This window comes from Copidosoma floridanum, unplaced genomic scaffold, assembly GCF_036245765.1.
Source record: "Copidosoma floridanum isolate Cflo_tuat_1 unplaced genomic scaffold, Cflo_Japanese_pri ptg000017l, whole genome shotgun sequence".
NCBI classification, from domain to species: domain Eukaryota; kingdom Metazoa; phylum Arthropoda; class Insecta; order Hymenoptera; family Encyrtidae; genus Copidosoma; species Copidosoma floridanum.
The window spans coordinates 1,801,087-1,818,071 of NW_028321894.1; the positions used below are offsets into that span (position 1 = coordinate 1,801,087).

Consider the following 16,985-nt stretch of genomic DNA (forward strand, 5'->3'; position numbering starts at 1 on the left):
TTAAAAAGAAATATTTTCTTTTGGTACATGTTTTTTTCAAAAATTTGGAAATACGTATATAATAGCAGAGCAGCTTTCATATGCATTAATTAACATTTATTAACTTGTCATTTGTTACTTTTAAAATAAATGAATAATTGTCTATACAACTTTTTCACATATTTTCATTATTTCCATGCAAACTTTTAATATAAAACATCTGAAAAAGGGTACTGGTAAACGATCTGCAATTTGTTTTTGTTATTTCTTATGGTATTTTAAGTATACTTTCAATGCTTGAATAATATCTGTCAAAAAAAACCTACGTGCGATGAACGTCCTGAACATGGATATTTTGGGAAGCCTTTTTACCGTCTGAAGATGCCATGCCACTGTTACAGGTGGCGCTACTGTCTGTGCAGCAGGACTGCTTCTCTGTCGGACTGGTAGTTGTTTTAGGAAGCTGGAAGAATTAGTCGTAATAACAACGATAATCACAACAGTCAATCTTCAGAAGGTAAGGAGAAATTTTTTAATTCAGATAAGTTGATTGTTTTATTTTTAAGATTATGCAGCCAACGTACACCAATTCAAACAAGTGAATTCGACTACAATTTAATGTTATATTTTAACATTTTTCTCGTGTTACTTACAGTAAGTTTGTTTGAGCACATAGACTGTTTATGTGATGAAAAACGTGATTACAATGCTATACTAGTCGGAAACACATTGAATGAATATTTCCCGAAAAAATTTAGTTTATTTACTGTAAGTAAAAAAAAAAAAAGGAGAAAATACCTCTGCTTCTTATTCAGCATACTTACAAATGTTTCCATGCTTAACTGGCTCTGTCGTGACATCTTTGGTGAATACTCATTAATATGCAATTCCAGTGTATTTATCATTTTTATATAATTCAACTAATTTTATTATTTAGCTAACGGAAGATTACGACAGGATCATAAAAAACTTGATTGATAATAAAGTTCCACCGTGTACTTCAGATAAGGTAAAAGCACCAGTACGTGAACACTTCCTAAAATTGCACCAGTAGATTGAACAGCTTGAATAAACTATTTTCAATTTAAGTGGATAAAAAAAAAAAATGTTTCTGATATCCTTTGATCGTTCTTTAGATAAAACAAAATTTATATTTCAGTAAAGTCTTTATACTCAACGAGAAAAAAATTATTTATTTGTGCAACTTGTATGAGATGGCTTGTGAGACTGTTCAGGTACTGGTACCATTAGGTTTTACCTATACCCAGTACTCGAACACATAAAAATGATTGAAATCACTGTTAATCAATAATAATAGTATGTCAAGCCAGTCGTTATAGTTTTCATAATGTGTTACCAATGAAATTGGAAAGAAATTTTTCGATTTGATTATTTGCAATACATAATAAAAATAGAAATCAGTAGAAGGCAGCTAACATAACCTCTCTCCCATTTAATTAACATGGGATGTTCAAGTACTCGGTCAAAAATACGTATCGGTACCAATACCTGAACACGCTGTTCATCTACTGGGTCATTGGTAAAAAAACTTTAAAATTAATTTATTTATTGTACACATGACCTAGAAAAACTTTTTTGTTTTTTTTTTAAAGGAAAAAATATAAACTTACTGGCGCAATGACTGTTTTGTTGTTATGCAAATCAGAAATTCAATAAAAATGAGAAAACAAAGACTTTATGGAAAAAGTGTTCACGTACTGGTGCTTTTACCTTAGTCGTGATAAAAATTTTTTTGAAAATACTTGGCCAGCTATAGTTGCGAAAATTATAAAAACTTGGAAACAAAACAAAGGCAAAGATATACTGCACTTTAAAATCAAGCACAAGAACTTACTTTCGACTGGTGCGTTTTCATTATATTTATTTAATACCATTGCACTTTTATTTTACCTAAATTTATGTTTTCAGAATCTTTATAGGTAAAAAATATTATTGATTTTTTTTACTCCCACTCTGCATGAATGCGCCAAAAAAAATCACTATCAAAGGAAAAGAAACTTCTATAAGCAAAAATGACATCAGCAAAGCATTTTGTCCCTGTAATGAGGTTAGTCGTTAAATTTTGAGATATTTGTATTTTTATAAGCTTTTATCCAATTGATACTTTTTAACTGTAGAATGAAAATGAACTCAGCGAGCTTGTTCAGCGTTTTAAAGACCGTATAAAATTTTATAACTAAGTTATTTACCCTTTTATATGCCTGTGTAAGAAAATGGATGGAGTTGGAAAAGTGTTTTTTCACTATTCATGGAAACATTATTGCGTATACTGATCCCCTTAAAGCATTCAATATTTATTTAAAATGTTTGACAGCAATGCGTGCCTGGTATCCATATAGTGATTACGTATGGAGTTTCATACAACAGTACGTTTATAAAATACCAAATGACGTTTCTCTCTTGCTGGTTAATAAATCCTATTAAGTGGTAACTAAATTCATGGACACATTGGATAGCACAAAATAAATCTACTTTTCAATTGAAGCTACTTTCTGTTTATAAAGTTTTCAATTATTTCTATGTAAGGTGAAGCCTAGATACTAGAACTGTTCTGTTTATTTAGATATTCGATTCCGTGCTTTTATTAATTAGTAATAATTAATATTAACTATGGATTTGCTCTTGATGTGTAATCAACTTCTAATTTTTATTTTGCATATGTATGGGGAAGCTGGTTTAACAAGAAATATAGTTGACAAAATTTTTCAGTATTTTCAAAGTTTCATTTGTAAAATTTTTCTACCCTCATTAAAAAATGATATTTCAAATATTCTAAAGAAAGAAAAACATATTTTGAATGAGACTTTTATAATATTCGACAAAACTTTTCAGCAACGCAGTGTAGTATTTAACAACATAATTACCGAGGATAGATGATCTAGACTTATAGAAAAAATGTAGGATTTTAATATAAGAAATACCAAATTAATCAAAATCAGAAGTTTTTTTTTAAAAAATCTATCAGAGTCAAAATTTATTTTAGATCATCTGTACGCTTCTTGGGTGCCTTTACGTACAACATTAAAATTTTTTTCACAAATCCCTCAAACGTTGGACAATATTATTACTTATTTAAATCAGCTAAAAGAAGAGAAAACAACTATAACGAACATAGTACAGACTAATCTTTGGAAAACAAAATGTGAACCAATATTTGCAGGAGAATTAGTTATACTTATATATTTATACTTTGATGATCTAGAGGTTGGCAATGCACTCGGTAGCCATGCTGGAAAGAATAAGTTTGGAATCGTATATGCTTTCGTTGCATGCCTTTTACCTCAAATAGCATCGCGTTGAGATGCAATTTTGTTTCGTTCTTTCTTTTATACAGCAGATAAAAAAGAATCCAATAATATGTAGGTCTTTAAAAAGCTTATAAATAAATAGCTTATAAATAAGCAATAAAAGCTTATAAATAATTTCTTATCAAATGAAGAAATTTCAGTATGTATTGGCCAAATCATAAGAGTTTTAAAATTTCAATTAATAATGATCGTAGGGGACAATCTTGGCTCAAACTCAATTTGTTGTTTCGTTGAGAGTTTTAACACAAACTATTTTTTTAAGATGTGTAAGTGTTTAGCTGAAGTTTCGAGAAAATTATGTGTGGAACAAAGTCATTTAATGAGAACAAAACAAAATTACGACGATCATGTAAAAAAATGTGATTTTAAAAGCACAGGTATCAAGGAAGATTGTGTCTTTAATCAAGCGTCTCAATTTCACGTCATTAATAATTTTTCGTTTAATATGATATGATTTTTCGCACGATATTTCAGAAGGAGTATTTTCTGATACGTTGCGTGATGTATTAAACGTCTATGTTTAAAAAGAAAAATTTAACATTAGAAACGTACTAGAAACTCTAGGATTCAAAATTTTGATTTTGGAATCATTTATGATTTAAATAAGTCTCCACCAATAACAGCACAACGTTTAAGAACACACTCCACTCTAAAAATGTCTGCATCAGAAAGTCTTTATGTAGCTCAATTTATTCTATACAATTACAATCAAAGAAAAATTAACATTTATTGAAGTGGCACATAGCATTAGATTTCAAAAATTAGGTTTTTTTGGTCCTCTTCTTAATAATAATACGAATGATCATCTAAATTATAAGTATGTTAAACTGAATGGTATGAAATACACAGTAGGTGCATTTGTTATCACTGATATGTCTCAACGAGAAATTTTGATTGGACAAATCAATTGAATTTTTTTAGTTAAAAAAAGAACTTTTTCCTCTCTTTGTATGTATGAGGAAATAACGTTTAATTCACATTATCATGCTTATATTGTGAAGCGAAACAGTGAAGATGTTACTGTGAACCATGTTATTCTTCCTAAAATTGAACCAGGTATATGTATAAGTAGGAAAAATTATATGTATGTTGCGTTTAAGTATAAATTATGATTCTGTAAAGTTCACTTAGTTTCCTGTAAATGTAAATAATGATGTTCAATTGATGCAAATACCACTGTATTTAAAAAAAAATTTAATCTTTTGTTAAGTCTGCCGTTTTATTATAGTTTCACAATTTTTCTTTTCGTTCGTATAATGTTTTTAGTAGAAAGTAGTATTTTTAAGACACTTTAACCAAATAAGAAATTATATACCATTAAAAACAATTTTTTGCACGAAAAAGGCAGCAGCGAAAAAATTTTAATTATATTTCTGAGCTGAATACTCATATCAATATGCATACCCACATTTTTGTAAAAATTAGTCTGGTCAGCTTACATAGCAATCAAGTTAAAACATTTGCAATAGAGAAACCTTTTTTACGCATACCTAACGTAATCCTTACAGTTTTTAAATATATACATAAGATATCGTGTAAAGGAGCATGCCACATTAAGTTAAATGTTTTTTTTAAGGAGGCAAGCGTACGTATTAAAAGGAAATTTAATGTACCAAATATAAACCAAAAACCATATCTCAAATAAAATTTTATAGCCGCATGCATCAATAGTACACTCTTATTCATTCTAATCAGAACTTACTGCAATTATTGAGGCTTTTTATCAGAAAACTTGGACATAATATGTGTGTGTATGTGTGTGTATGTGCAAATCTACAGTCTATTTACAAATGGACAAACTATACATAGTAATATGTACACTTTTACGTGCAGCTTCGTTTGTTTTGTTTACCTATCATTTGGACTACAGAATCAAGGCGCGAGACTTCCACTACTGTGGGATATTTCCCTCCAGTCCACTAGAATAAATCTTCTTTCGTTTTCTTGAGCAGCCGCTACGCCAAAGTGGCAAGCTTGTTATACTTGAGTTATGGTAGGGTGACTCTCTTACTCCCAAAGGCGAGTCTCCTCCAAACTCCTCTCAGTGAAGGGATATTCACTGGCATGTACTACTATGCTATTAAGCAAAGCAGTACTACAGGATAGTTTGTCCTAATTTTTGAAATAAAACTACATTTTGGATATTAAATATGTAATAGAAACGAGTGTGTAAACGTATGTGATAAATTTGAGCATGACGTTACAGATGTTATCAGTGTAGGCAGTATGAAGATGTTTTGAAACCATCGGCAGATTCAGTGAAAGTGCACATTCGTGTGCTGGCTAGCCTCCGTACAAATTACATTGTATTATGCCATAATATTTTAATTATAACGATTCATTTATAAAATATCATAGTATTTACTTAAACAGCTTCTAACTAACGTGGGTATACATATTTTATTAATACAGCTGTACCTTATTTGTACACAATATCGTTTTACAGAAAGTATAACCATATTTATAATTATATTATCTGTTATATAATTGTACAAAAGTATAACTTCTTACTTACGTATCTAAGCAACCACTGTCAACTAGCTGTATTTTATATTGAACTAGTGGCCTCCCGTCTTGGCTTCACCTGATAATTACTAAATGGAACACCGTAGTGTGTTGACATGTAATGTATAACGTTTTCAGTTGAAAAATTTAACATCTATTTCTGCCACTTCTCAGAACAAAAATCTTCTCATTAAAAACAAATTCGTTTAGAATCCTTGCAGTTTATTTGATCAAGTAAAAAGCTGTAAGAAGTGAAAAAGATATAATTATGCTGAAAAGTACTGTGCATTCCTTGTGCCATAAAATAATCTTTGACCATACAAGGTCGTTGATGTGTAGCTTCTTCCATGTAATCTATACACTGGGCTATTTTTTTAAGCTGTAAAAAATTAGAACTTAAAAAAAATGTATGATTAAAAAGAATTTTTTTTCTCCTATCTCACAACTTCACTACCACAGCATCGTAGTACTGGAGCTCAATCTCTACATTTCTTATCGCTACAAAAATATGAATACATGTTTTACCTGTTTGAAAATCTGGAAGATTTAAGAGGTAACTATAAGGGTTATGGTACAAAGCTGATCTTTCACTTAATAAATTCTTTATTTATCAATTTTGATGCTGCTTCAATATCGATGAATGTTTAGCGTCATTTTGTTGACGCTTAAGATTGTATTTATTAGACGCATTTAAAGTTTTCTTTTCAATTCGATTTCCTGCAACTTTTGGCATAGTTAAGACTTTTGTGACCCCTAAAGGCTATGTTTTTTGACTTTATTAGTTTGTAATCTATTTGTTGGCAAGGTAGTTCAACGTCTGATGATCCTAAAAAGGGTTGGTGAGCTTCTTAAGTAAATTCTTTCTTGACTGAAATTTCCACCCAACGTGATTGCCTCTATACCTCAGGGTGATCTTCTCTAGCCTGTTATTGTAGCACCACACTGATCAGAAGGAAAACTACAACGTTTGAAGCTTTGAAGCAGGTTGTAGAGATCTTTCCTAACGTCTCTAGGTACTACACCAAAGACGTTAGTGTCTAAAGCACATTATTTTTTTGCAGACTCAGTTGTTTTGGTGATCTAATGTGGAGGGATTAGCTTTTAATGCTTGTCTGTTGGAAATTGTCCCGTTGGCTCAACTTTGTTTTTCCTTCATAGCTGTTAGGTTCTCCCAGCGTCGATCTTGGAGAGGATCGGTGATTCCTGGCTCCCTAGCCTTTCGATAAACAACTCCACCCGTGACGCCTGCCAGTTAATGACTTACTTGGTTTAATAGTAGCTGGCTTTAAATAGTCTTTTAGTTGACGAATCGTTTTCAGAATTGGTAGTAAAAATATGTTCGTTCGCAAGGTAGTTTAGATTAAGGTGGCCCTTAAAAAAATTTTAAAAACCAATGAGAGTAATTGTGAAGCAGAGAGCGTTGATACTTGAAGTAGCCCTGAAAAGAGATAGTGGTAAAACTTCCATTATTCTTGATGATGGAGAGCTGGTTGCGGGTAGCTTGACTCGGACCCTCAAAGTCTCTGTGTATGGAGACCGTGACGGAGGGAAATACGCCACTGACCAAAGAATATCTCGTCTTCGGGTTGTTCCTCAGATAACCAACCGCTTATCGTGAGTCGGGAGAGTGGGCCTCGAGAAGACCTTCTCTGTAGGTATGCCCTCGGTATGACCACTGAGAATAAAGCCGTTGTGGCTGCCCGTACTTTTCAGGGCTATCTTTTCTGACTTTTATTCAAAGTAGAAAATTGTCTGACGGCACCTGGCCAGATGGTTGAACGGCCACAGACCTCTGAAGTGTTGGATCAGGTAAGACCCGTCTCCTGGAATTCCGCCAGAGACGCTGACGTTCAAAACGCCCATTTTTCCGTGGCACTCAAATATCTTGGCCTCCCGGGGTAAAAATCGAGTTATTTCGCTTGTCCATGAGAAGAGAGTGTCATTGGTAGCCGGAATGCCCAGCTGCACGACTGACGCACCTGTGCTTGGTGTACTACCGATGAACGGCTTCGACAATAGATAACTCAATGGGGCATCTTATAACCACTCTTTACTATCTCTGACTGCGGGGGGCTTCAATTTTATCTCGACGCCACCTCGCAGATCCTACTGAACTAAGGCGCAAAGCTTGCTTATTTTAGCAAAATTTTTTTCTTGTTTATCGCCATTGTTGTAAACTTTTTTAAGAAAAAAACTATGCGAAAACCATCTCGGAAGAATCAGTATAAAAAATCGCCGCAAAATGGGTTCAGTAGATTTCGCGGTTAGCGATTACAACAGTTTTAGCGACTTTGCTTTATAAATTAGTATAAAAACTTATTGTTTGCATTGTTTTCTCAAAACGGCAGATGAGTGGATACTACGATATGAGATCAAAGAAGAGATTAAGGGCTATGTAGCTAAAAAGAGCTTGAGTTAAATGTTAAAGATGTGTTATCCTAAGACAAAACCAGTGGACCGTGGGTGCTTGGGTACCTAAGTGAGACGTTATACGTCTATAAAATTATATGGCAGATAATATAGTTATAAATATAAATATACCTTCCATGAAACGACATTGTGTATATAAAGGTGGTGCAACTCTCGTCAGAATAAGTATATCTACGTAAGTTAGGTGTGGTTTTAATCAATATTCTAATATTAAATAACTAAAACATTGTAACCAACAAATAACGGCACACTACAAAATAAACAATATTCCTTCAGGAAGTTTATTACATGTAGGTTTTTTTGATAAATAGTATACAAGCATTAAAAGAATACTCAAAATACCACAAGAAGTACCCAAAAAAAATTGCAGATTATTCAACTGTACCCTTTTTCACATGTTTAATTTTAAAAATTTGCAATTTAACATGTAACAATATAAAAAAATAATTTCTGGCGTTGCTGCACATATTTGCGCTCCTTCTACCTCTCTTAATTTTGTAAAAGAAAAAAACACAATAAAAATCAAATATTGTAATTATACAGTACCAAAAATTTTTTTTTGTAAATACAAAAAATTATGGAAAAATGTGAATGATTGCACAAAAAATCATTTATTTATTTAAAGAAAAACAAATAAATAATAAGTGAATAAATGTTTATTGATACACATGAGAGCACTCTGCTTATATATACTAATTTCCTAATTTTGGAAAAAAATGGGTATCAAAAAATTTACATTAGAAATGTGTTACTAACTGTACGATGAAATCAAGTAATTGGTTCTCCTAGGTTGGGCTCACTCATAGCAGCGTGGGTCAGATGCTTGCTCTAGTGTGCAAGAGGATGACCGTTCGAATCTCTTTTTGAAAAGCTGTTTTTTTTTTTGTTTAGAAATTGGTTAAAAAAAAAAATAAGAAAAACTCAAAATGTATGGTCTGGTGTGGTGGGATAATGTAGTGTGGTATGGTGGCGTTGTGTGGTGTACAGGGAACCGGAAGTACATCATGAGGGGCAGGGCGAAGTTAAAATCAAGCAAATATAAAAAGAGAAGCTTATTCACTCCATTATAACTTTTATCTTCTTCTTTTTGCAGCTGATCTACTGTACCATGACTTTTCATGATGTGAACTCCCATTCTAAGATAAATATCGTGGGTGATTGTTCTGACTCTAGGAAGTTACAAACTTACAAACACAAAAATATTAACAGACGATTCCAACAATGTGTATACTCTAAGGGTTATTGTTATACCAGCTAGTACACACCCTATATGCTTCTTACCTGTGTCGTTTTCTGTCACTTTCTCTTTCTCTTAGTTTTTATGGCAAAACTACCCTACAAACTTTAACGCCATCTGTGATTGACCAAAAGAAGCAATATGCAATATTGCTATTTAGGTAAGTGCCTCGAAAGTATCACGTTACCTTGGATGTATTATTGTGATTCTTTTATATTCTGCGATTTAAATAAAAAACTTTTTTAAGCAATATAATTCTACTATTTATAAGAGAACAGTCTTTAAAATCAATTAAATATTTTTTTAATATGTAGATCTCCAAACTTTGCAGACATTCTATCCTTTCTCGTCCTTTTTAACATTTTGGTTTCAAAAAAGTAAAAATGTATGGTTTTCATGACATTGTAAGTAATTCTTGTTAGAACCAAACATTTTGTTATACTTAAAAAAAAGTACTTTTAAAAAAGTACTGCTTGCTACTATTATAAGTGTTATAAATAATTTAACTAATATTAGTTATTCAAACTAAGTTGATCAACGTCGAACTCAACAAATAATAATGGTCAAAAGTGATTTAGATGTTGTAGAATGCAAGTATCCTACCCTTATGAGTTTGAACTATGTCAGATTTTTAAGTTGGGTTTAAGCTTTTTTTTCGTCATCAGGATACGAAAGACACATCAAGTTTTAATGTAATAAAAAAATTTTAAAATATGGTGATTTTGTATTTTGTCAGAAAATTGTGCATTAAACAAAAAAAAATTTTTTTAACGCATAAACTAAGTGAAGAAATTTATACCTAAATAAAGTCCCAATCGGTCTAGTAATCTTTTAGTAAATAGAAAAAATTCCAGTTAGTCGTTTTTTCGTATATCCATAACTTGTGTTCTATTGAGAGCCCTCGTAGCTAAGTTGACTAAGGTGCAAGTCTCAGACAAGTAGAAACATGGCCGCTTAAGCAAGGCGCAGGGTTCAGGGATCAGGGTTGGAAAAGAGGGAAAAAGCAGCTGAGTGGGAGAAAAGAGGTGTAAAGATTACGGCAAAGTTGGGTAGAGGGTACTAGGGACTGTGGGCTTGGAATTTGGGATTAACATCTTTTACACAACGGTGGTAGAAGGTACCCATAAAAATGAGCTTCAGTGGCGTATGGGTCAACAAAAATTTGTGTTTTATTTGATAAAATAAAATTTTTTTAAAAAGATATATATATTGTTGGCCCTGCACACTAATTTTCAAAAGCTTAGGTTGATAGCATTTGAGATTTTTGAAATCTTTTACTTTTTATACGTGCATTTATTAACGAACTCTGTCATTTAAGTGTGTGGCAGTATACAGAGTAGGTGTAGCTTTTCAGGACTGTTACATTTTTTGTAAAATTATTCTTTGTTGACCAACAAGTGATTTATAAGTTTTATTTGTTAAAATATATTAATAAACATAGTGAAAAAATTAGTAGACAAATTACGTCATAGACAATTAATTTTAAATTAATGACATGAAATAAAATACACAATCTTTAATTTTAAAATAATGTCCATCAACACTATTTTTGACAATTTATTTAATAAATTACTAGACCGTCCCAGGCTCAGAAAAAAATTCTTTGCGTCTTTTTATTACACTATTTTTAAAATAAATTTTTTTCATGTAGAATCACTCAGATGCATATTTTTCAAGCAAAACACAAAACGTCCCATTCGATATTTTTTTGACATTTTTTTACCGTGAAGCCCTCTTTGTGCATTTGAATTTCATAGTATCTGTATTATCGTTAGTTAAAGAAAAGAAGAGTGTATACTTTAGTACATGATAAATTCTCTTATGCTTACTACATCTAACAAATAAGAATAAAATTTTGGAAATTAAAAAAATTTTTATTTCTCGTATTTCTAGAAAAGTGATCCAATCAAACCTGTATGTGGACATGTACTTGAAATCTGTACAAAGTACTTAATTAAGAATGAAATAAAACTTCAACGCCAATATATTTACAGTAAGAGCCGGTGTTAAGCAGAACTTCATTAGAAGTGACAAAGGTAATTGATAGTTGTTACGAGAGACCATGTGGATCTATAATTTTTAGTAAGAACTATTATAAAACAGTTTTAAAATACAACATAGAGAAAGAAAATAAACGCTGATATTAATGTCTATTTAATATATATAAGCTTTTCAATCCCAAACGAACAAAATGATTCCTTCAGAAACAGTGGTGGTGTCACTAATGAAATGCTATACTCAGCAAGTACGAGCTTTCTACGTGAATCTAGCAATAAGATTTTACCAAACACTACTACTTGTACTGCTAAAAAACTAGAAAGCAGCAACGATAAAAATATTACAGTTTCGAAAGCAGACGTCTCTGATTTGAACGGTAAAATTTTATTGAAATTTTGGTTAGTACAAAAAAAAAATTAAAAAAAAAAAAAAAAAATCATTAAACCAGTAGACAGTGGGTGCTTGGGTACCTTAGTAAAATGTTATTGTTGGAAATGAGAGCGACCGACAGTAGGCCCGGCTTTTGTGTACATTGTGTACATTTGTTGTCTCTGGTGGCTCAACGCTCTGTGCGTGTGCGCTTGGTTGACTTGGCGCGCTGCAGGTGTGTGTGTGCGTATTCACGCGGCAAGCTGTGTATACTGTAAGCGCCAGATTATACTTAGCTCTCGTCGAAGAAAGACTCTCTTAAGTTACGTTGCCAAACTCTAGCATTCAAAGGTGCATACATCACCTTAAATGCTAGTGTAAATCTTCTGATTAACTCTCGCTATACAGTGGACAAAACTCAGTTGTGCAGTGCAGTGCACTTAGTGCTTTGTTTCAGTTGCTCATTGCATAATTTGCAGACCAGCTCAAATAGTTAATCTCATCGAACTACCAGTGATTATCAACAGCAAGACTCAGTGAAACTCTTGTGTATTTTCACAGACAGTAATTGTGCATTTTTTACAGACAGTGGTTTATAGTTATTCAATATTTCAATCAGTTATACTCTATCAGTGCTTTTAGTTTCACATTTATTTCGAGTAACTTTCAAAATCTCTTGCGAGCTCAAGGCCAGTGCGTGTTTACACATCGTGTTATTCAACTTGACTCTTTTCTTTCTACATTCTTTACCTTTATATATTTCAATAGTTCGTTGCTTTAAGAATATAGACAGTATTTATTTTCTTCGGTATAAATTTGACCTTTACAATTTTTGTGTATATTTACTGTGTTTTGTTGGCCTGTGAGTGACATTTAAAGTTGTTATTTTTATGCTGTTTAATTTTATTGAGTTTTATTTTGTTTTCCCAATCACCATATCCGAGCCTAGTGTGTGCTATCGCATACGCCTCGTAAATTTTTGGTCCTTCGAGCCAGATCGGGGTGATTGGGAAGTGATCCGGTGGCAGTGCGCGATGAAAAAGACAAGATAACTCATCCACATCTAGTAAGACTCAATCCAAACCAAGCAAAGCTCAGCACGCTCATACAGGTCAATCTCAACCGCTCAGCAACACTCGACCGGGCAGCAACGCTCAGCAGAATCGGGTTGGGAGTTCGGCTCAGTCGCAGGATGATAGACCGGCTCCTCCAGTGTTCCCGTGCACGTACTGCAACCAGCAACACTTTATTGCTTGCTGTCCGGCATTCGCGGCCCTCTTCATTGACCAACGATACTGGTTCGTGGATGACAAGCCTTTGTGCTTCAACTGTTTGGGCCGCCATGCTGCTGCTGAGTGTATGAACACGAAGAGGTGCCAAACCTGTATTAAGGCTCACCATACCATGATTCACGGCGCTCGGTTGTTGCAACTGATTAGCAGGTTGGCGTCTCAGCCGACTCAACATCAAGAATAGGAAATCAGCGCAGTCATTAGACCAACTCATCGTCAAAACTCCACATCTAGTAATACTCATCCCAGAGTCAACATCAAGTCAAACTCAACAAGGATCACATCGTCCAACCAAACATCTAGTCACTTATCTATCTTGTTGCCAACAGCAGTAGCCCAGGTAAGTGCTCCAGCTTCACATCATCATCTCAGGCTTCTGATCGACCAAGGTTCAGAATCATCATATATTTCGGAAGATGCTGTAAAGCGTCTGCAGCTGACGCGCACGAAGTCCAACATCTGTATTCTGGGCATTGGAGGCAACGTAGTCAGTAAAGCACTTGGTAAAGTAGAACTAAGATTGTTTTTATTATATTCTGACTCCAGCGTCGATGTGGTGCTCCACGTCTTACCTAGAGTAACAGCTCCACTACCATTTTTTCAATGTAAGACAAGATCGTGGCTGCATACGGAGTTTCTGGAGTTAGCTGACCCCCATTTCTATCTTCCACGAGACATAGACGTGCTACTTGGCACTGACTACTATTCAGCTATAATTACCTTAGATCTGCTCAGAGGTTCTTAATCAGAACCTATCGCTCAACGTACACTGTTTGGTTGGATTTTATCGGGTTGCGTTTACCAGCCTGTTACAAAGATTACTCGTCACACTCACCATATCGTTTCAAAAATAGAAGATAAACTTCAGGAATTACTCATCAACTTCTGGATTCAAGAAGAGGTCCCTTCAAAGTCAAGCTCGCAGCTTACGCCAGAGAAACAGGAGTGTGAGGAACACTTCGTGCGAACTCACTCTCGGGATAGCACCGGAAGATACGTGGTGAAGCTTCCTCTGAAGCAATCTCCATCTCTGCTGGGCAACTCAGTCAACCGTACTCGTAAATGCTTTGATCGCACGGTGGCCAGGCTCAAAACAGACGACAAGTACGACAAGCTCTATACAGATTTCATGAATGAATATTCAAGTCTTGGCCATATGCGACCGGTGCCTGCAGATGAGCTCAACATCAAGCCTCATTTTTATCTGCCTCATCACGGCATATTAAAGGAAGATGGAGACAACGCCAAAATCAGGGTGGTTTTCAATGGATCAGCCCTCACTTCCTCTGGACATTCACTTAACAGCATAACTCACACGGGACCTAATCTACTGCCCAACATAACAGATATACTCTTCTGGTTACGCACATTCAAATGGACTTTCTCTGCGGACATCTCCAAGATGTATCGTCAGACCCAGGTTTATCCAGACGATTGGGATCTTTAGCAAATCATCTGGCATAGCCAAACTCACGAAGAAGCTCACTTCCAGCTCACCACAGTGACCTACGGGACGAGGCCTGCTCCATTTCTGGCCACACGCTCACTGCTGCAGCTGGTAAAGGATGAAGGGCACCGTTACCCCCAGGAGGCCCAGATTCTCACCAGCGGCAGATATGTGGACGACATTTTTGGTGGAGCGGAGACTCCAGATGATTTGAACGAGCAGGCCCTCCATCTAAAGGAGCTGTGCATGGCGGGCGGATTGCCCCTGGCTAAGTGGTACTCAAACTGGCCAAGATTCAGTTACTCAAACTCCAGTGAAGAATCAGCACTCTCTCTCGATGACTGTGATGCTAAAGTACTCGAAATGGTTTGGAAACCACTTTTAGACAATCTCACCTTTCAGTGCACACTCAAGCCTCTCAGTCAAACTCCAACGAAGAGAACAATTCTTTCAGAAATATCTCAAATCTTCGATCCTCTTGGAATAGTTGCTCCAGTGATTGTTGCAGCCAAACTCATCATTCAGGAATTGTGGCTACTCAAAATTACATGGGATACACCTATACCAGATGCTTTCGTTCAGAGGTGGCTACAAATACGTGATGATCTAGCCAAACTCTCCGGAGTGACGATTCCTAGATGGCTTGGAGCACATCCTTCTTCTGCAGTGGAACTCCATGGCTTTGCTGATGCGTCTCAGGATGCTATGGGTGCTGTGCTTTACCTGGTGATAAAGCCAGACTCAGTCACGTCAAGCTCATTCGTCTGCTCCAAGACGAAAGTATCACCACTGGAGAGGATGTCAATACCAAGGTTGGAGTTGACAGCAGCTCTCATCCTGGCTAAACTCACTAAGTATATCATAGACCAACTCACACTTAATATCAGCAACATTCACTTATGGACAGATTCGTCAGTCACACTCTATTAGATTTCTTCTCATCCAAATAAGTGGAAGGATTTCGTCAGGAATCAAGTTTCAGCAATTCAGGATCTGGTCCCTGCAGCACATTGTAGACACGTCCCTGGAGAGGAGAATCCTGCTGACTGTGCCTCTAGAGGGATTCTCACTTCACAATTGATTAAGCATAGGCTCTGGTGGCATGGACCAGAGTGGATGATACAACCCCAGGATGGTTGGCCTCTGCAGCCGAGTGACGTCGAGGTGGAGGATGAGACAGAGGTGCGTCAGGTGTCAGCATTGGTGTCATAAGTCTCAGACTCGGAGTTCCTACTCAGGCTCGCTCAGTCCAGCTCCACATTGCACAAACTCTATCGTATCTCAGCCACCCTCTTACTTGCTTGTGCCAAGTTCAAAGCCTTACTCACACACCAGGAATCATCTGTAGCTGTCACTGCAGAACTCATCACTCAAGCTAAGCTCTTACTCATCAGATTAACTCAACAGGAATGCTTCAAGGAGAAAATCAGGATGCTCAAATCAGGTTCTCTCCCAAAGGGCCATGTTTTCCACCGGTTGATGGCATATACTGATGATGCTGGCATACTGCGTGTGGGAGGCAGACTCATGAATGCCAAGCTCAAATCTGATGCGAAACATCCTGCCCTACTTCCTCGTCAAGCTCAATTCACCAGTTTGGTTATCGATCAGGCTCATCGACAAACTCTACACGGAGGAACTAAGCTCACTCTTAGCAAAACTCGTCAAGAGTTTTGGATAATCGGTGGAAAGGCCCCCATCCGATCCAGAATCCTCTACTGTGTCAAATGTGCCAGGTACCGGGCACAAAGAGCACAACAACTCATGGGACAGTTACCCGAGGCCAGGGTGACTCCCTCCAGACCGTTTGTTCACACAGGTATCGACTACGCAGGTCCGATACATCTCAAATCTTAGCGCGGCAGAGGGTCGAAGACATACAAGGGTTGGATATGTGTGTTCGTGTGTTTTTCGACCTCTGCTGTGCATCTCAAAGCAGTGACAGATTACTCTACCGAAGGATTCTTGTCAGCGTATTAGCGATTTGTCTCACATCAAGGACGTCCATTTAAGTTGTATTCTGATTTTGGGACGAACTTCGTTGGTTCAGACAGGGCTCTTCAACAGTTATACTCAGAAGCAATCAGTCAAAATTCTCATCTATCAGCCATGCTCGCCCAAGATGAAACGTCATGGCACTTTAACCCTCCAGCTGCTCCTCACATTTGAGGAAAATGGGAGGCAGTAGTGGAGTCAATGAAACACCATCTCCATCAGACTATGGGAGAGACTCTTTACACGCTTAAAGAGATCACGACGTTGCTCACTCAAATCAAAGCAATACGTAACTCTAGACCACTAGAACCACTTACCAATGATCCAGAGGATTTAGACACTCTCACTCCAGGACACTTCTTAGTCAGATCGGCGCTAAACTCACCACCAGAACCGTGCTTGTT

The 16,985-nt window shown here is 35.8% G+C and overlaps 1 protein-coding gene across 1 annotated transcript; it reads left to right on the forward strand.

Moving 5' to 3' along the window:
- The first annotated feature begins 7,583 nt into the window (after positions 1 to 7,583).
- Positions 7,584 to 16,755, forward strand: LOC106646012 (uncharacterized). The gene is made up of 8 exons (XM_089592439.1): positions 7,584 to 7,622; positions 12,919 to 13,289; positions 13,374 to 13,642; positions 13,994 to 14,543; positions 14,604 to 15,440; positions 15,555 to 15,768; positions 15,835 to 16,405; positions 16,637 to 16,755. The coding sequence occupies exons 1-8, from the start codon at positions 7,584 to 7,586 to the stop codon at positions 16,753 to 16,755; spliced, it is 2,970 nt and encodes a 989-aa protein (XP_089448565.1).
- Positions 16,756 to 16,985: the final 230 nt, after the last annotated feature.